Source organism: Choloepus didactylus, chromosome 27, assembly GCF_015220235.1.
Source record: "Choloepus didactylus isolate mChoDid1 chromosome 27, mChoDid1.pri, whole genome shotgun sequence".
Lineage (NCBI taxonomy): Eukaryota > Metazoa > Chordata > Mammalia > Pilosa > Megalonychidae > Choloepus > Choloepus didactylus.
Genome location: NC_051333.1, coordinates 10,910,987 through 10,930,867, shown reverse-complemented (window position 1 = coordinate 10,930,867; position 19,881 = coordinate 10,910,987). Strand labels below are relative to the sequence as shown.

The 19,881-nt window shown below is 55.3% G+C and overlaps 2 protein-coding genes across 5 annotated transcripts in view; one reads left to right on the top strand and one right to left on the bottom strand.

The window, feature by feature from the left end:
• Nucleotides 1-3,443, top strand: part of MARK4 (microtubule affinity regulating kinase 4) — a 31,555-nt gene extending 28,112 nt beyond the window's left edge. For 2 of the 3 annotated variants that reach the window (XM_037819836.1, XM_037819835.1), the window contains one exon: nt 1,442-3,443. In XM_037819836.1, the coding sequence (XP_037675764.1) occupies nt 1,442-1,778 (337 nt within the window). In that variant the 3' untranslated portion in view covers nt 1,779-3,443. The remainder of the gene's footprint in view (nt 1-1,441) is intronic. The other variant, XM_037819837.1, reaches the window with a different exon arrangement.
• A 1,958-nt stretch (nt 3,444-5,401) lies between these two features.
• Nucleotides 5,402-11,948, bottom strand: CKM (creatine kinase, M-type). 2 transcript variants are annotated; one of them, XM_037819629.1, is made up of 7 exons: nt 11,756-11,948; nt 10,811-11,024; nt 10,374-10,543; nt 8,608-8,779; nt 7,430-7,553; nt 6,386-6,575; nt 5,402-5,983 (listed from the first exon to the last, which is right to left on the bottom strand). In XM_037819629.1, the coding sequence occupies exons 1-7, from the start codon at nt 11,946-11,948 to the stop codon at nt 5,805-5,807; spliced, it is 1,242 nt and encodes a 413-aa protein (XP_037675557.1). In that variant the 3' UTR covers nt 5,402-5,804. The 2 variants fall into 2 exon arrangements, with proteins under 2 accessions (XP_037675557.1, XP_037675558.1); XM_037819630.1 differs by having other exon boundaries at nt 10,374-10,506; nt 10,870-11,024.
• Between the last annotated feature and the right edge of the window lie 7,933 nt (nt 11,949-19,881).

Here is a 19,881-nt window from a genome sequence, read left to right as displayed (position 1 = left end):
AAATGCCCCTGGGACCCCCTCCTTGCTCTGCCAGCTCCCGTCACTCCTGGCGTTCTCTCTCATTGCCATCCTTGACACCTTTCCTTGGTCATCTGACTTCACTGCTTCCTTTCAACAACCCAACTCCTCTCTGTCCTCACTCCACCTCCCTTCTCCAATCATCCATTAATGGTAGAAACAGCTCCCAGCAGCCCCGGGCCAGGGGGCAAGGCCAGATAGTAAATGTTTTAGGCTTTGGCCAGTCTCTGTCACAACTATTCGACTCTGCCATGGCACGAAAGCAGCCCCAGACAGTAAGAGAAATGAATGGACATGGCCTTGTACCAAGAAAATCTTATTCACCAAAGCAGGAAGCCCTGTAATTTTCCAAGTCCTGCTCTAGCTTGAGGCTCTACCAGCTTAGAGCCACCAGTGGAAACAAGGGGACTTCCCATAGTTACAACAGCCCCAGCACTGACTCTCATTGGCTGGGACTGGATTCCGCCGGGCCTATCCCTAAACCAATCCCTGTGGCCAGATGAGTAGAGTACTCTGATTGGTCAGACTGAGGCCCTATGCTTATACTTGAACCAATCACAGTGGCCAGGGAGGTGGACCACTCTCATTGGCCACAACTGCCTGTGGCTTGTGCTGCCTGGGAACCGACTGACAAGAGCTGACCTCATCTAAATTGGAGAGGCCCAGTCTGCAGTGCCCTCTAGACAAGCACTCTTGGCCCTTGGGGTGGGTCATTTCTGGGTAGTACAATTGCACGTTGCAGAAAATTATCATCACTGACTCCCCCCACCTACATAATACCAGTAGTGTTTCTATCCCAAGACACTGTGGCAATCAACAGTGCCCCCAGAAATTTCCAGATGCCCCTCAGGAGACAGTACTGCTTGTGGCCTGGAGTGAGAAGGGTGGATCCTTCAAGGGAGAAGGGTGTATGAGTCAGGAAGCAAGTTCAGCTGCTGTGACAAAGAGGCCCTGCAATATAGTGGATTAAGTAAGGTAGGACTAAATTTCTCCCACATACAAAACTGGCCAGACCGGCTGTGAGCTGTGAAGTCATTCAAGGACCCAGGGTCCTTCCACCTTGTTCTCTGTCCCTTAGAGCCCTGTAAGTGTCATGATTGGGGCTGGTTCGTGCTGCAGCCGAGCTCCAGCTCCCAGGGGGTGGGGAAAGCAAGGCAGGGCATGCAGCTTCCTTTTAAGGAGGTCATGTGGAGGTGGCACACCTCACTTCCATTCGCTTCCCAGAATTTAGACAAGGCCATGCCTGGCCTCGGAGAGGCTGGGAAATGTTAGTCTGTGACTGGGCAGCTATAGGCCTAGCGGAAATATGGGGAGAATGGGTTTTGAGGGGACAGCCAGCTGTCCATCCCAAAGTGGGAGGGAAGGGTCAGCTAACCTTCCTCTTCTCTCCCACCCCTTGACCTCTCATATTTTCCCACCTCAGTTGCCATCTACCTTGGGATCAAACGGAAACCTCCCCCCGGCTGCTCCGATTCCCCTGGAGTGTGAAGCTGACCAGCTCGCGCCCTCCCGAGGCCCTGATGGCAGCTCTGCGCCAGGCCACGGCGGCCGCCCGCTGCCGCTGCCGCCAGCCACAGCCATTCCTGCTGGCCTGCCTGCACGGGGGTGCGGGCGGGCCCGAGCCCCTCTCCCACTTCGAAGTGGAGGTCTGCCAGCTGCCCCGGCCAGGCCTGCGGGGAGTTCTCTTCCGGCGTGTGGCGGGCACTGCCCTGGCCTTCCGCACCCTTGTCACCCGCATCTCCAACGACCTCGAGCTCTGAGACGCTGTGGCCTGGGTCCCTCCCCTGCTGCTCTGTTGCCCCCTTTGCTTCCATAGGACGGGCAGGGGCAGGGAAGGGCTTCTCCCTTTGTCATTGCCTCGGTTTCCCCGAAGTAGGTTTTGGAGGCAGAGTGTTCTCTCTGCCCTTCTGCAGGACTGAGGGAAGGATGGGGCGGGAGGAGCTGGCGCCTTCCCAGAGCCTCCTGCCGGTCTTGTCCCCCTGCCTTGCCCCACCGTGGGGCAACTGAGGAGACTTTGGGGGCAGGGCAGGGGCAGGAGGGGACACTGAGGAAACCCTTCCATCCCTCACAGCAGCTCAAGCATTGCTCCTTGGGCTGGGGTGGAGAGAGTTGCTGAGCCTAAAGACTGGGGAATTTGGCGGACTGTGAGTGGGGGTCAGAGAGGCAAATTCCTTCCCATCCCCCCTCCCTCTCCCTCATGCTCGAACCCCCCCTTTCTGCCCCAGGCTGGCGCGGGGCACTTTGTACAAATCCTTGTAAATACCCCCCACCCTCCCTCTGCAGAGGTCTCTAGAGGTTTTTAAGTTATTACACTCCCACTCTCCTGTCCAGCCCCCTCCCCTGCAGCCTGGTGCCCAATAAACTTAGGAGAGTCTCCCCCCTCCCCCCAACGCGGAACCTGGGGTTCTCCTTCCCTATCCTTCACCCGCAAGGGAGACAAAGAGGAGATGTGTGGCTTTGGGCCAATGATTTCTCCTTTCTGAGCCTCGGTTTTCTCATCTGTAGAATGGGAGCAGTGGGGGGATGAAAGTCAAGGAGGATCATGGGAGAGGGCAGGGTGGAGCTCTGCCTCCTCCGTGGGGCCCCAGCTCTGGAATTGGGACGCCCACCAACCCACCCATACACACACCCACCCATCTGCCCATGTTACACTGGACTCGGCCACTTCTTACTCCAGTAGTGCATTTATTCAATAAATAGTCATTGACAGGTGCCGACTCCGTGCCAGGCCCAGTGCTGGAGACATGAGGACCCTCTGTCTGGGGGGGCATGAATTCTGGCACAATTGCTAGAAAAACAAATTCCCTGGGGCACCTGGAAGAGGGAGTGCAGGCGGGTTGGAGAAGATTTCACAGGAATGTATGCTGGAGTTGGGTTTTGAAGAATAAGTAAGAGTTGACCAGGCATTGAGTATGACCTGAACAAAACCCTGGAGGGAGGGGGTGCATGGTATATCTTCAGAGAACTAGGGGTAAATTCAGCATGGCTATTAGGTTGTAAGCAGGTAGAGGATTGGCTAGAGGAATGCCATATTAGGACTAACAATTATTCTATACTGCTTTAGCAAAAAGAATTGGTGGCTTATGTTACAAGGGTGCCTGGCTTCAGGCATGGTTGGATCCAGGCTTCCTCACCTCTGCGTTTTCCAGTGGTAGTTTCATTCCAGTAGACTCTCCTTTTCCAGTGGCAAAGATGACCCCGACAGTTCCAAGCTTGTGTCCCTTAAGTTTAGCAGCTGAAAGAAAAGTCCTCAAACCCAGGTTCAGGCAAAAGTCCTAGGGCAGACGCTCATTGGCCAAGGTGTCATGTGATCCCTGAACCAATCACTGAGACTCTCATGATTGACCTGGAGCACTTGCTCTTGCCCGGAACAGACCTGGACTTGGAGGAGGTCCCCCAAAGGATGGTCAAGGTGTGAGCAGAAGAAAGAAATGGAAGCTTGACAAACAAAGGGTAGAGGGCTTTCCGGAACAGGAGGGCAGGCTTGGCCCCGGTGAGTAGACTGAGCTTTTTCCTGAAGACTCTGAGCCATGGAGGTCTTTGTGCAGGGAAGAGGCCCAGCTGTACCTCAGTTGCCCAGCTGGAGCAACATAGGCTCAACCCTTGGGTTCTTCATGGGGCTTGTGGGAAAATCAAATGAGCCATCAGGGATCATGGTAAGGGTGGTCAGTGTTGGAAAATGCAGGGTCTGGGACCAAACCACATTTCTGTCTTCCTGTGTAAGACCAGGATGGGAACTGCGTTAGGGATGAAGTGCTTATTTTGGGGGAGACCAGAAAAATTGGTGGGGGGAACAGTGGCCATGTCTCACAATCCCAATCTCCAAGGGACTTCTGTGTGCCTGGCCGTATACTCGGGACACAGCAATGACCAAGACAGCCCCAGCCATGCCCTCATGGGGCTCACCATCCAGTTGGGGAAGACAGACCCACCTCCAGGCAGTGCTGGCACAGGTGGGTAGGGCTGGAATGCAGAAGCCCTGAGGGGCCACTTGTCCCAGCCAGGTTGGGCTTCCTGGAGGGGGAGGACCAAGGGAGAGAGAGGCCCTTGAACTGCATGTACAATGGCTGGGAAGCAAGAGCGGGTACAGGTCCTTTGGTGAATGGCATAGGATTTGGAGTGAGTATGGAGCCACCACGGAATAAGAGGCTGGAGACGTTGCAGGGTCTTGAAGGACATGGAGGGGGTCGAGCTTTCTCCCAAGGGCACTGAGGAGCCTTGGGATTGTGAGCAGGGGCAGGTTTGTGCTGCTTGTAGGGTGGATCATGGGAGAGAAGGTGTGAGGCAGGTCAGGAGACCAGGGGGCAGTTTGGGGCTGGATTCAAGAGAGGTTTATGAGGCAGAATGCGCAGGCATGGTAAAGACGGCTGCAGGGACTGCCGGAGACGGACAGGCCAGGCTGGCTTGGACTCTACCCGCTCAGGCCGGGGGCTGGTCTGTGTGGCCTCAGGGTGAAGCTGGGACTGGTGATGGGCCCTGCACTGGGAGACACTACTGTAAAGGACATCCCAGCCTCTGACAGTTCCTTTGGGGTCCTTTCTTCCTATTTCAGTGGCCCCTCTGGGACCCCTTGGGGATATCTTGGCTTCTATGACCTACTCCTCCCCCTTCCTCAATTGTTCAACCACTCCCCTTCCAGCTCTTCCAGGGACCAAATTCTCCAAAATGTTGACCCCTAAAGACTTCTTGGGGGTGCTCTGAACCCAAGCCTCAGTTTGGAGGATGGAGCCGCTTTGTCAAGAGGCATCACGGTGGGAAATTGCAGGGTGTAAGGAGCGGAAGAAGATCTAGTCAGAGGAATAGTGCGGAAAGAAGTGGAGAGGCACGCCTTCATGCAGCTTAGTGTGGCCTTGAAGAACTGCAGATACTAGTGTGCTCTAGGAGCTCTGGGGAGCCATGGCAGTTTCTTGAACAAAGTAAGAGAAGTTTGAAAGGCGGTAGCAGCTATGAAAGGATGAAGTCAGACTGGACAGAGGGCCTGAAACAGTAATGAGCTCCTGAGCTAGGATAAGGGACAAAAAGCCTGAAGGAGGTAAATGCAATGAGGTGCAAGAGAGGTCTCAGACTGGAAGCCTGTGGGCCAAACTCAAACCTCATACCTTTTGTTTTGCTGGTCCGTTTTAATTTTAAGTATAAATGCTTTGGGGCTTTCAGTTCACCACAGACCAGCCTGCATTTCTCAGCCCTAGTGGCCACTGTGTTTGAGATGTGTGCATGACAGATTGGGAACGGAGATTCCCACAGATTGGGAAGGGCCCAAACTTGGCTATTTGACACTGGACAAATCACACCTCTCTGGGCTTCAAATTTCCTACAGAGCCTTATAATTTGTGGACTAGACTGTGCCCTAACTCCCTCATTTTAGAGGTGGGCTAAAGCCTGGAGAGGGCAAACCACATCGAGGTCACGCAGTAGCCAGTTGCAAATCCCGCCCCAGTCATAATTATCGCATACAAAGCTAAGGCCACCACTGCTTTTATTTATTGCCTTGGATGGAGAAAAAGCCCAAGCTCCATATGTTCTGGGGAGCGCCCATTAACCAGAACTCTAGATGGTGGGCGGAGCTCTGGGGAAAGTGGAAGAGGGTGTGAGGGAGGCTTTTCATTGGCCAGAGCCCCAAGGGCTGGAGCCCATTGGTTGGAACTCTGCTTAGAGCCCCTTGTTGACAGAACCATTGTGAGCTGGACTCTCGTAGATCCGGTCCGGCCAGGATGAGCGGGCGGGCTCCGGTGGGCTGGGCCCTCCCATTGGCTAGGGCTCCAGCAGTCGGCGGCGGGCGGGGGCGCCTACTTCTGGGCGGGGATCATGTCGTCGATGGACTGGCCCTTCTCCAGCTTCTTCTCCATCTCCACCATGAGCTTCACACCGTCCACCACCAGCTGCACCTGCTCCACCTCGGACGAGCCCAGCCGATCGGCGTTGGAAACGTCGAACACGGAGCCCACTGCGGCGGTGTCCACGCCACCTGCGGGAGCAGCGGGCAGGGGCGTAAGAAGGGAATAGAGGTCCCACCCCCACCTCGCCAATGACAACAGTCTCATGGATTGAGCGCCTGCTGTGTACGCAGCGCTTCTCAACGAGTCTAGTCATGAGACCACGTCTGGGCCCATCCCTCGTTCATGCAACGAGAAAATATAGAATTGTGGGAAAGAACCAGGCCACCTGGGCGCCAATGCATACTCTATAACCGTGATGACAGCATGTTGACTTCTATGAGATAGGCGTGCAGACGCCCATTTTATAGAGAAAGAGACTGAGGCTCACAGTGGGGCAGACCTTGCCCGACTCTAGATCCGAACTGGGCCTGCGTCCCAGAACTCTAGCTGCAAAGGGCCCGCCCCAGATGCCGCGGTGCGGGGCCACACACCTGTGCCCCGCTTCTGCAGGCGCAGTCGGGTGAGGATCTCCTCGAACTTGGGGTGCTTGCTGAGGTGCGCCAGCTTCACATGCACGCCTCCACGCAGCCCGGTGCCCAGGTTGGATGGGCAGGTGAGCACGTAGCCCAGGTGCTCATTCCACATGAAGGGATGGCCGGCTTTCTTGAAGATCTCCTCGATCTGAGGAGGAGGAGACCAAGGGTTGGCGCCAGCGGGCACGCCTGTATACACCCGCAACCCGGGCGTGGCTGGGAAGAACAGGGACTGAGGGCGTGGGTGGGAGCGGGGCTCTGAGGGGCTGGAGAAAGGAGAGGGGTCGGATGATACAGATGAAGGCAGGATGCTGAGGGGGCGGGGCTTGAGGACGCGTGGGAGGGGATTCGGAGGGGCGGGATCTTGGAATGAGAGTGGAGGCAGGATCGGAGGGGCGGGGCGTGGGAATGCGGCGGAAGGCTGGGTTCCCAGGTGCGGATCCCGAGAACGCGGAACAAGGCCAGGTTCCGAGGGGCTGGGAGTGAGAACGCGGGGGAAGGCCGGATTCCGAGGGGCGGGGCGTGAAAACGCGGGGCGGGGGCGGGGCTCCTGGGGGCGGGGCGTGAGGACGCGGGGCGGGGCTCCTGGGGGCGGGGCGTGAGAACGCGGGGCGGGGCTCCTAGGGGCGGGGCGTGAGGATGCGGGTGCAGGCGGGCTCTGGGAGGCGGGGCTCAAGGACTAGTGAAATTCGGGTCCCCAGAGCGTGTTAGCTTCCTGGAGTGTGTTCCCCTGGCGCGCGGGGAGTCCTTTCCTAGATGTCAGGAATCATCATTCCTGGACGGAGGGGGCGGTGGCTCATTGAGCTAAAGGTCAGGTCAGAGCATGGAGGCCGAGGAAGACCTGAGAGGAAAAAACTGGGAATTGGGGGCTGGAGGGCCGGGAGGTCAGAAGTTGGAGGTCAGAGCCGAGGCAGGATTAGGCCCAGGAGGACCGGGGTGTGGGGGCTTCGGGGCTGGGGTTAAGGACGGAGCGGAAGTCAGCAGGGAGGGGCGGGCGCCCACCTTCTGCAGCCCCACGCAGAACCGGCGGAAAACCTCCTTCATGTTGCCCCCCTTCTCCATGGAGATGACCCGGAGGTGGTCCTCCTCGTTCACCCACACCAGGAAGCTCTTGTTGTCGTTGTGCCTAAGACGGGGCCAGCAAAAGGCGACGGAGTCAGCGCAAACCCCACTCCCGCCCTCTCCCCAAAGGCACGTCCACCACGAGAAGGAAGCGGGACGGTGGGGAGCCGGGTGTCTGTGTGTGTGTGTGTGTCTGTGTGTGTGACTTCTTCCTCAAAATCACAAAACTTCAATCTGTAGACTCTTATGTTATAGGATCTATAAAGCCTCGAAGCCGGGCATCAAGGACTTTGAAGGTCTTAAGTCTTTAAACATCTGGGCTTAAGTCTTTACAACTCTTGGAATCTCTGAATCTTTGAAAAACAGAATTGATAGATTTTAGAAATCCAGATCAGGACTGGGCAAACTTCCCATCCAAAGGTGACACCTCAGAATCCTAGCATCTCAGAAATAGAAGCTTAGTATCATAAAACAAGACCTGAAAATGTTTGAAATCATGGAATCACAGAATCTAAAATTGGTGGACTGTTAGAACCTAGTGATATATAAAATCTTGAAATCTTAGCATCATCCAATCTGTATGTTTTAAACCCCAGATTCCCCTAATCCTTTGAACCTAGGTTCTCTAAACCTTTTTAAATCTTTTACTCTCAGAATCAGAGTCAAAGATTCATAGAAAGTCGAACTAGAAATAATAGTGATATTTACTAATAACCAACAGGTACCGAGAGCTTACTATCTGCTAGGCACTTCTTTCAATAGTTTTCATATATTAATTCATTTAATTCTCACAGGAACTGCAAGAGTTATGAATTATCACCATCCCCATTTACTAGACAGGGAAACTGAGATTGAAAGAAGTTACACTTATTTGCCCATGATTGCACAGCTAGTAAGTGGTAGAGCAAGGATTGGAACCCAGGGAGTCTGATTCAAGCCTAAGGTTTAACTGTCACTTTTTTCATCCAAGTTTCCCAAAATGTGACACCCAGGGAGTGGGGTGGTGGTGTCCAGGTGAGTGTAGTGCTTGGAAGCATCATTCATTATTTTTATGGTCTTGACTGTGGTTGGGGAGTGAGGAGGGTCGTGGGGGGTGGGAGGTAGAGGGGTGGGCTCACCAGATGCCACGGGCGTCGGGCCAGTCCCTGGCCATGCCTGAGGCCAGCAGCAGCGGCGACACGGGCTTGTCGAACAGGAAGTGGTCGTCGATGAGCTGCTGCTGCTCCTTCTCGGTCATGCTCTTCAGCGGGTAGTACTTGCCCTTGAACTCGCCCGTCAGGCTGTTGAGGGCTGAGGGGCCACAGAGGGGGGCGGTCAGCAGCCTGTCCCACTGCTCCCCCAAACGGGCCTAGGCCTCAGGCCTGGGGATACCCCAAAGGCGCCTAAACACCAAAAGGTCCAAACTCAAATTCACGACCTCCCACCAAAATGTGTGCCTATCTCATCTTCTCAGGCACCAGAACATGGGGTGCTAAACCAGAAAAAGCATCTGGTGGCCAATGGTGTTCCGGAGCTGGCTACTGCTGGCTCACAAAAGAGATGATCAAAATCTCAGAAATTTGCACAGCCATTAGTAAAAATTATTACTATTGACAATACATATATATATATTTATATGTATAATAAATATAGTATAGGTAAATGTATAATCAGTGTTTTATATATTATTTATACTTATAGTTTATAAATTTATATGCATTATATACATTGTTCATATATTATGTGCTATTATAGATTAGTAAAATTAAATTATGTAAATGTATAATTGAAAACAAAGGTAATAAATACTCAAGACTGTCATGAATTATTTTACTATGTCTACTATAATCTATGTTCTTGAAGTTACTTTCATTGATTTTGTGACGCTACATTGACAGCTTAAAATTGGACTTGGTAGGAGAATTGCCACCACAGAAATTGGCAACCTCTACGAATCAGGACTCTTTTTTTAAGAGAGAGAGAGAGCCTGTTGTTAAACCTTTACCAGCACACCACTGCCTGTGAGCCCCGATAGGCCTCCCTTCGAAATCTCCCCACTGTTTTTCCCCATCCCAACGCCTGTCCCCCATCCCCTGCCTGGACTATTGCCCTGACTCGTCTCCCTGCTCCAATCTTGACCCACTTCCCCAGGTCTGTTCCCACTCAGCAGCCAGAGGGATCCAGTGAGTCTAAACCTGTACATCCTCTGCTTGCCACCCTCCGGGGGCTTCTACTTCACAGTCAAAGCCAAAGCCCTCTCTACAGCCCCCGAGACCCTGCACAGATTGGCCACCACAAACCCCCCTTGGCCTCAGCTCCCTCCTCTGGCCCTGGGCTCCTCTGCTCCAGCCGTTCTCCCCTCCTCGCTGTTCCTCCAAAGCACGTCCCGACCCCCAGGCTTTTGCACGGCTCCTCCACCGGCCTGGAGCTCTTCCAGGTCAGGCTCCTTGTCAGTCAGGGCTCAGCTCCTCCTTCCTCAGTAGCCTCCATCCTTCTCTACCACTTCCCCCCCGTTCTTGGCTTCTTGGCACCTTGGAATTTTGTTTTTTTATTGGTCTCTGGGTTTCCTCTCATCTCCCCACCAAGCTGCGAGCTCCAGGAAAACAGTGACCTTGTCCATTGTGTTTATCATGGTGCCTCAGCTCACCGCACAGGGCCAGGATGACCCCAGATGTTTGCTGAATGAATGAATGAATGAATGAACTGGGCCTGGGGCAGCTGGGTGACTGCATGAGTCTGCTCAGAGTCTTGACAAGCCGCCCCCCCCAGCAGAGGTGGCCCTGACTGCCATCACTCCTCCCAAGCACCCACGATTTCCCAAGCTCCTCCCACTGACTTGAAAATGGGTGCCCTAGACAGGGCCCGTGGAGGAGCTGGGTGACCCGCCCGGGCTGGGGGCCCTCACCGTCCACGGAGAGCTTCTCCACGGCCCGGCGCTCGCCGCGGGAGCAGTGGGGGGGCAGCGCGTAGCCCTTGATGCTGCGGCCGGTGCGGACGCGGCTGCTGAGCACGTAGTTGGGGTCCAGGTCATCCCCACCCTGGAGGGCAGAAGGGGGCATCAGGGTCAGGCAGACCCTCCTGGGCATTCCCCCCACCACAGCTCTCCCCGCAGCCCAGTGAACCCCAAGTCTCCCCCCCCACCCCGCCCCAGTTCCTCCCCAGTTCTCCTGGACTCTGGCTTTCTGCGGCTTCCCTTTCCCCCTCCTGCCCTAACACCCCCGACCCCCGCTTGCCGAGCCCCTCCCCCACTGCGCCCCACCTGCCCTCCCGGCTCTCTCTTCCCACCTCTCTCCCCAGTCTCCATCTCTCCTACCTCTTCATTGGTTTCTGACCCCTCCCCACCTGGCCCTTCTTCCCCCACCCCCGTACTCCCCTCCCCGGGCGGTGGGGGGGGCCCCGACCTTGAGGTTCTCATGGTTGAGGTCGGTCCTATGCTTGTCGGTGGGTTTGTAGCCCCCGTGCCTGTCCCGGATGATGGGGTCGAAGACGTCCTTGAAAACCTCGTAGCTCTCCTCGTCCCCGGCCACACAGCCCACGGTCATGATGTAGGGGTGACCTGGGGGGTCGGGGAGAGGTCAGGGGCGCTACTCCCCAGCAAGCAGGGCCTGGGCCCCAGGGCCAGAGCCGACAGGGTATGTGGGCGGGGGAGGGGGTGGGGATGGGGAGGGCGAGCCACAAGGTGCGAGCAGGGTCCAGGGGCAGGGCAGCTCTGGGGGAGTCTCGGGGGGCCAGTTACAGGGTGCTAAAACTGTTAGCACCTCACAATCCCCAAATCATGGAATCTTCGCCTAAACATCTTTAGAACCATAGGCTATCAGCCCCCGCAGTGGGTCAGGGTAATAAGAGACTTGAAAGACCCTCTTGTTGCCCACAGGGGGAAACTGAGGCCTGGGGAGAGAGGGCTCATGTCCAGCCACCAGTTCCAGTCCTTTGCAGGGGTCCTTTGAGAAAAATCCACGACACTAACAGTATCCCATGCTTGTTCCAGGCGTGGCTGTAAGTTCCGTGGGTGCCTCGAGTTAGAGGTTTTCAGGGGCCCATTTTTCAGGTGAGAAGATCGAGGCTTGGGGAAATTAAGTGACTTCCTCAGGGTCTCGTGTTATATTCATGAATGTTTGGGGGTGCCCTTCACATGTATTAACTCGTGCACCAGCTCACCCCATCCCCCGTGAGTGTGGCCCCCATTTCGCAGATGAGAAAACTGAGGCCCCGGCAGTGGGGGGAGGGGGGCCGGCAGACATCCCCGGGAGTCTGCAGTGGGCCCACAGGCCCCGCCGGGAGGCCCACCTGGGTTGTCCACCCCCGTCTGGATGACGTCATCCAGGGTGAAGCCAGAAGGCGTCTCCTTGTCCCGCAGCTTCTTGTAGAGGTCGAGGGTCAGCGCCTTGGCCATGTGGTTGTTGTGCTTGCTGAGGTCCGGGTACTCCTCCTCGGCCTTGTAGTTCAGCTTGAACTTATTGTGCGTGTTTCCGAAAGGCATGGCGGCGGCGGGGGTGGCCTGGCGGGCAGCGGAGGGGACGAAGGTCAGTCCGTGCCCGGCAGAGGCCAGCAAGGCTTTGGGGGCTGGTGGGCCTGGGGGCCATCCCTGACACCTGTACTGGGGCCCCCTCACTGAGCCCCAGCATCTTGGCAGGGGAACCTCTCCTGGCAGGACCAGCTTTGGTGTCAAGGAGTCCTCGGTTAAGCTTTGAGCTCTGCCACTTCCTGGCTGGGTCACCCTGGATTAGTAGGTTTGCTAGAGACTCCTCTTCTCCAGCTTGTAAATGGGGCGGCGGGGGGAAGCCCTGGGCTGGCGCAGGATGGGGCATGGTTATGAGTGTCGGTCCTGGAAACTGTCAACCTGGGTTGGGATCCCAGCTCTGCCACTTACTGCTGGCTGTGTGCCCTTGGGCAAGTTGCTTGACCTCTCTGGGCCTTGGCTGGGGGTCAAAATAGTGCCTACATCATGGGGGTCTTGTGAGCATTAAATGAGTAAGTGCATCTCAAGCACTTATAATAGGGCTTTGCACACGATAAGCATTTTTTACTTAGCTGCTATTATATTATTGTTGTTGTTTTAAAGGTCTGTGAGGAGCTGGTAGATGGCGGGGCTGAGGGCATGACTGGGAATGAGCAGCCATGGGAACGGAAGAGAAGTTGCGTTCTGTGCAGAAGTTTTTTGATGCTCAAACAAGAAATGAGGGACAGGGTGGGAAGGCAGGCTGGTGGTTGCCTCCAGCTCTGCCTGCCAATGCCCCTCCCAGGGGCTCAATCTGGAAGAAAAGCTCAGCAGACTGGGTTCAAATCCCGCCTATGCCATTGCCCGGCGGTGCAGCCCCAGGCCAGTGGCTCTGCCTCTCTGAGCCTCTGTCCCAGGGGGTTGTGGCGGGCTGAGCACAGGCGCGGGCATGGAGTGGGTGCCCACAAACTAGGGCAGGGGGCTGCTATTATTGTTACTATTACTTTTATTAGCTTCACAAAGGAGGGGGGACCCTTGAGCAGCATCGGCAGGGCTGGGACGCCCACTGCCAGCTGCCAGGATGGGGAGCAGGCAGAATTGTGGGACCAGGGAGAGGTGAGGGCGGAGGCACCGGGCCAGAAGTTAGGGTTGGGGACCTGCAAAAGGTCTTTGGAGCTGGGTCCAGGGTGGAGGCGGGGGTTATTTTTAGAGTCTGGCAGGCTCCTCCCCTGTCCCCAGCTGCTGCCCCCCACCCCACCCCACCCCCACATTCCAGGGGCTCGGCTTGCACCAAGTCAGCAGGCCGGAGACAGGTGGGCCAGGGTGGCCGGGAGGACACGCACCCAGGCCCTGGGGCTCAAGGACATCCTGGGCTGCCGGCCCAGAGCCCTCCCCTCCGAGGGCGTGCCCACCCCTGTCCCTGCCAGGGCCACCCCAGGAGGGGCACTGAGACAAGGTGGGTGACCCCAGGAGACCCATATCTGCACACACAGAGCAGCACACCACGGACACCCCAGATCACCTCCGAAACAGTCGTACGGCCACACCTCCCAGGGACATGCCCGGGACACAGGCACCCCTGCAGGGGCCACAGAAGGTCAGACACCAGGTCACAGGGACACGACGGGGAGCTGCTCCCGACAGGTGATGGGCTCGCAGACCCCTCCCACAGCCTGCTTGTCACAGTTCTGGCGACGAACCCTAAGGAACACAGTCCCGGCCCCGCAGCCCCTCTCAGGGGTGACACTTAGCAGCTGTCAAGACCCCTCTCTTCTCCGGGGTCCCTCCCCATGAATCTGTGCCACAGAAGCACAAGTCACAGCAGGGGATCAGGGGAGCTCCTGGGTGGAGGGGACCATCAGCCACACAGGCCATCCTTCCCACCCACAGAGCCGCCTGTGGGCAGGAGGATGCAGTGGGTGCCCAGCCCCTGGGGACCCCCACCCTGGACCCCACCCCCCTCCCCACTCCGGGCCGTACCTGGCTGGGCTGGGCTGGAAGGGGCTGCCTGTATCCTCTGAAGGGACACTGACCCAAAGGAGGGGCCTGCTGCCCTAGCCTTATATACCCCGGGCTGTGTACCGGCTGGGCGTGGCTGCTCCCAGGGAGGGGGCTGGAGGGCAGCTGGGCCTCTCACCTCCCTGCCCGGGCAACATGCCCTCCTTGAACCCAGGGGTGCCTTGCACCCAGCCCAGGGCCTTGTATGGGCCACTGCAGGGGCCGGGCCTGGGCACCCCCTCCCCTCCACAGCTGATCCCCCGATCAAGTGCTGAGTCGGGCTGGCAGGAGCAGCTGGCTCCCGGCCAGGAGCATGGGACAGTGGCAGAGCACATCCCAGGCACGTACAAGGCACCCTCCGCTGCCCCCCGGGGTGTCCGCTGCTGGCCTTCCACGGGCCCTGAGCCTGCTCCAGCTGCCCCCACTCTGTTCCCCCACCGTCCCCGGCCGCCCCTGCAGCCCCCAACCCCCTTGGCCCCGGCAGGTGGCAGACGCTGAGCCTTCATCCCTTGCTAAGAGCACCAGGCACCTGCACCGTGTCGGGAAACCTTGCAATGACCCCGGGAGGGTGGCAACCCCGTTTTCCAGAGGAGAAAACAAACAGAGGCCCAGAGGGACGTGTGACTTGCCCGCTGCCACTCAGCTAGGGAGGTAACGGAAGGGGGAGGTGTTTGGAACCCAGGACAGTCTGTCCCCAGAAACTCAAGCTTAGATGCTACTTGGCTCCTTCCTCCTTGGAAGTGAGTCAGAGGGAAACTAAGGCACGGCTGTGTTGGGGAGATTCAAACCGGGGGCTGCAGGGAGGAGGCGAGGGTCGTTATCTCCCTATGACCCTAGGAGAGTTCCGCCATAAAAGCCGGGCGGAGGGGACAGGAAGGGCCTTGGCTGCCAAAGGAGTTATTTTTAGAGCGCGCTTTGCTGTCGGAGGTGGAGACCCGAGGCGCGCGGGATGGGGGGGCGCGCGGAGGCAGGTGCTGGGGGGAGGGTCGCCACGTGTTTGGGCTAATTATAACCGGGTGGCTCCGGTGTCCCCGCGCCTCAACTCCTTACAAGGGCAGCCGCGGCCCCGAGCGGCCACCCCCCTCCTACCGCCACCCCCGGGGCCGGCGGCCTCACGGCGACGCGGTTAAGAGCGCGGGTCCGGGACTCGCAGGGACCCGGCGTCGCGGGAGCGCTCGGCCCCTCGGCTGCGGACCTGGGGACCTAAAGGACTGGGAAGTGGCATGGAGGAAGAGGCTTTCTTCGCCTTGGGGAGCCAGGAGAGTCAGGATTGCGAGCGGAGCCGGACCCCTCCTCCAGGGAGCACCTGGGATTGCCACGGAGAACAGAGTGTTGTTCCCTGTCGCAGCTTCCTCCTTCCTTCCCGGGTCCTTACCTTTTCTGGCTTCTCCGGGGGTCTTCCCCATTTCTTCCCAGGCAGGTGAGGACTGGTTTAGGGGAAGGACCTGGCCCTGACCTCTCCACGCATCTGCTCTTTCCCGGCAGGGACAGGCTGGCAAAGGTCTAGTTCATGGTTAGGGAAACCGAGGCCCAGAGGACTAAAAGGAACTGGCCCAGAATCTTTATGCATTTATCACGTCAACAATTATTTATTGCACACTTAGTGCAATAAAACCCAACAAACAAAACCCCTGCCCTCATGGAAGTGACAGTTTTGTGACAGCGAACAAATAAAAATTGGGGGGTAATAAGCACTTTGAAGGGAAAGTGGGTGGCGGGATGAGAGTGATGGAACAGTGTGGATTATTCCAGAAAGGAAGGCCAAGGCAGGCCTCTCCGAGGAGGGGACCATTTGACTTGAGGAAGAGGTAGGAGGCAGCCATGTGGGGATATGGAGGGACAGTGGCTGGGGGCACAGCAGGTTCAAAGGCCCTGAGGTGAGAGCCACCAGTGCCAAAGACTGAGGGACATTGAGGAGACCAGGTGGCCTGAGAAGATGGGGTGGAGGGGAGAGTGGGTGGAAGAAGATGAGGTGGGGGGGGGGGGCGGGAGCAGATCCTAGGGCCCCTGGGGGATTGGGGGAGGCATTTGACATTCTCTTTGGGCCACCGAGCATCACAAACCATTTCTGTGTTCTCCCCATCCTCTGACTGCCTTCTCTGCAGAAGGGGAAAATGCCAGAAACTCAGCTTCTCAAAATTCTTTGGAGCAAGGGTCCAGCCACATGCCCTGGGCTGAGCCAGGCCCCGTGCATGAGCTCCACCTGCTTTACCTTGGTGTCTCCCAGAAACAACTGGCTCTGGGGAGCACTATTACCTCCTTCGTATATCTTGATTCGGCCCCACCCCCCCAGCCTGTTGGGGCCTCCTCCTCCCCCTCCCCACAGCCCACCCTGGCTCAGGCCCCTCATCTCCCCTGATCCTGCCCAGCCACCTCCCTGGTCTCTGGCCCCAGTCTTGCCCCTCTCAACTACCCCCCCACCCAGTCTCTCCCTCCCCTGCTCAGAACCTGCCATGGCTCCCAAGTGCCCTCAAGACAAATGAGTATTTCTTGACTAAGAAAATAAAAGTAGCCATTTCAATAGGAGCGAGGTCTAGGCTGGCCTTCAGGAACACCGCTCACCCTCAGAACCAAGCGCCCTCTGGAAAACCTAGATTTTAGTTTTGCAGCCTCTTCCCATTGATAGGAGGGTGCTCTAGAAAAAGGTTAGCCTGGCTGTGGAGTAGCTATTCCAGTCTCCACCCTGCCAGTCAACTTTTACGGAGCAATGCCTATGTGTCAAGTGATGTGCTAAGTGCTTTACACAGGCTCACTCTTTTAACCTTTACAACAATAAGGCTCAGAGAGGTTAAGTGACTTGCCCAAGGGCACACAGCTGGGAAGAGGCAGAGGTAGGAATCAAACTAACACAGGACTGCTGAGAATGGGTTCAAGCTTTGGTGAAAAGGATCTTCCAAGCCTCCCAGCAATATCATAGAATATATTGTAAGCTCAGAGTCCCTGGTAATTTGTATCTGCTCCCCTCTGCCCCCCTCATCACCCCAGGAATCTGGCTTCAGGGTCCAAGCGCTTTATGTGCATTAGCCAATTTAATTCCCCAATAGTCCTATGAGATTGGACACTATAATTTTTGGGAATCAGGAGACTGAAGCACGGCCCAGAGAGGTTGATTCACTTGCCCAAAGTCACACAGTTGGTAAGTAGCAGAGTCAGACTGGACCAGGCTGCCAGGTCCTGAGCTTGTATTCTTAACTCCTTACCAAGCCCACCTCTGCACGCTGAAGCCATATTTTACAGAGGATGCATGTTAAGCTGGTTTGTCTGGAATTCCAGGGCCTGTATTCTTTTCCCACCACCATCTGGTAAGTCCCCCACCCCCACCCCTGAGGCCTGGCATTGCACAGCATTCCTGCTCCCACACTCTCCCTTTTTTCTAGCATATCCCCTGTCCCTGAAACTCCCCTGGTCGGGCTCCAGTAAGGCAGCACCCACCCCCATGGCCAATACTCCCATAATGCCTTCCCCTCTCCCAAATCCCACTCCTAATCCTGGCTGTCAGTGATGTCATCTGATCCAGGGAAGACAAATTGTAAATCAAGGCCAGACCTGAGAACTGCTGCAGCCCTGTAATCTGCTGAGCATAATCAGGCCCAGAATAGCAGGGTACGGGTGGGGGCAGAGAGCCAATAAGATAAAATCTTCTTGGGAGTCCCTTCCTGCCCTGTTCCAGTCCCTCGGAATCAACTTACTATACATTTTCCTCCAGGTGCTATTTTAGCTGCATCCCACAGTTTGTGTTTTTTTGCGTTCTGTTACCATTTCAATTTTATTCTTTATATTGGAAATGTTATATTTGAATCAATTTGGAGTGTTTGGATGGTCACACATTCACATTTTGTTTTCTTAAATGTACTTTTTAAAAATTGAGATATAACTTACATTCAGTGAAGGGCCCTAATCTTAAACTCGTTGAACTTCTCCATATCTGTACACTTGCGTGACCACCACCAAGATCAAGACCCAGATCTTCCAGCCACCCAGAAAGCTCTCTCATGTCCCCTTCCATGTAAGGGCCTCCTCTGCCCCCCAAGGTAGCCACGCCCCTGGAGGGCATTCCTCTCCTGCATCTGATTGCTTTTTCTCAACATCTGATATGATTCATTCTGTTGCATGTAGCAATAGATTATTCTTCAACAGGTTTTGGTCTATTTGTTTTGTGTACATCTTGTTTGATTATTGGCCTGTACTAAGAATTTTCTTGTTTCTGTTATGATTTCTTCTTTGTCCTATGAGTGTTTTTTTACAAATATTTTTATTAATGAATAAATCATGAAACATTCTCCTACTGGAATACTATGCAGCTGTTAAAAAGAATAAAGCTGATCTATACATGCTAAGTGAAAAAAACAAAACAAAACAAAATGCTGTAGCTACAAAAACTCTGTGAAGCACAACCCCCCCCCAAAAAAAAATTCAGTGGCTTTAAAATAGCAACCATTTATTCTCATGGATGTGGGTTAGCTGCGGGTTGACTGATGTGGGTTGAGCTCAGGTGGGAAATTCACTCCCTATGTCTACACTGTGGGGAGTGGGCTTAAAGGGGAGCAGCCACTTAGGGGAAATGCTTCTCCTGGTGATGCCAGTACACAACAGGAAACGTGTGAGGTCTCCCAAGGCCTCAGCTCGGAACAGCTGTCACACAGCCAAGCCCAAAGTCAAGGCCAGTCTTCGGTCCACATCCATGGATAGGTGTTTTCTCATTTGTGTTTTAATCAAATGGGCACAAACCCTTGTATGTCTGCACACAGCCCACAGCCGTGGAATATCTCATATCTCAGGAAGGACATGTTAGAAACGGGTAATCGTGTTTGGTTCTGGGGAAAGGGTGTCCAGGAGAAATGAATACCTACTTTTCACTCCATATTCTTTTATACCCCATGAACATATTTTTTTTCTGATGGTGCAGCAATTTTTCAATTATAGGGAGAAAAAATAAGACTTTTAAAAAACTGTGGCCAAGAAGTGAAAAAGAAAAGCTCTGACCCATCCATCTATTTTCCTGAGGCGGCAAACTGAGGCCTTAAGGGATAGGATGGGGTGTTTGTTGAGTGCTTCTTGTTTATGGAATTGGGCAACCTATTTCCCCACTCCGAGCCTCTGTTTCCTCATCTTTAGGTGGGGCTAATAGTGGTATCTACCTCAGGGGACAGTTATATGGATTTAATGGCTCTGCTACTACTTAGCTGTGTGACCTTGGACAAATCACTCAGCCTCTCTGTGCCTCATCATCTTCATCTGTGGAAGGGGCTAATCCTGGCACCTGCCTCCTAGGGTTGGTAGGAAGGTTAAAAAAATTTATCCACATGCAGGTTTTGGCACAGAGCTTGGCATGGGTAAGAACTCGGAAATGTCAGACTTCATTGATGTGAGGCAAAGTGGCTTGGCACAGGGCCAGCCTAAAGAAAAGGTTGCCTCAGTTAACACTTTCTTCTTTCAATCTTTATCTCCTTTAATCCTACCACAATGCTGTGCGGTGAGCATGACCATCCCAGCATTACAGATGAGGAAACAAGGGCTCAGAAAGAGGTCATTGCCCGACCCAGGTCACATGACAAGAAAAGGACAAGACCAGGATTCGAACTCAGATCTGCCTGGCTCCAGTTCCCTCGCCCCTCAGCCCTCTCCACACACATACAGTGTCTGCCCTGTGCCACTGTGTCCTAAATCTTTTATCAGGATGACTCGTTAATCCTCACAACAGCCTGACAAAGTAGGTTACCCTCAGGAGTCCCATTTTACGTATGGGGAATCAGAGACCCAGAGAGGTTGGCTCCTGGCTCAGCGGTCACACAGCCAGTCAATGGCTGAGCTGGAGATGCACCAGGGCCGCCTGGCTTCTGTCCCCCGCACTACCATGTGGAAAGAGTGTGGCAGAACCAACATCCAGTGTCATGAGGCCAAAAAGCTGGGGGTGGTGGTGAGGGGAAGGGCTGAGCCGACTTTTCATCCCTCTCTTCATCCCAGAAGGGCCTGGAGG

Excerpts from the sequence above, each read along its gene's own strand:
- CKM (XM_037819629.1), bottom strand. The coding sequence starts at position 11,948 with ATGCCTTTCGGAAACACGCACAATAAGTTCAAGCTGAACTACAAGGCC. Across the intron at positions 11,025-11,755 it reads GACGGGGGTGGACAACCCAG|GTCACCCCTACATCATGACC; the intron begins GTGGGCCTCCCG and ends CCGACCCCCCAG. Across the intron at positions 7,554-8,607 it reads CCCGACGCCCGTGGCATCTG|GCACAACGACAACAAGAGCT; the intron begins GTGAGCCCACCC and ends GCCCCGTCTTAG.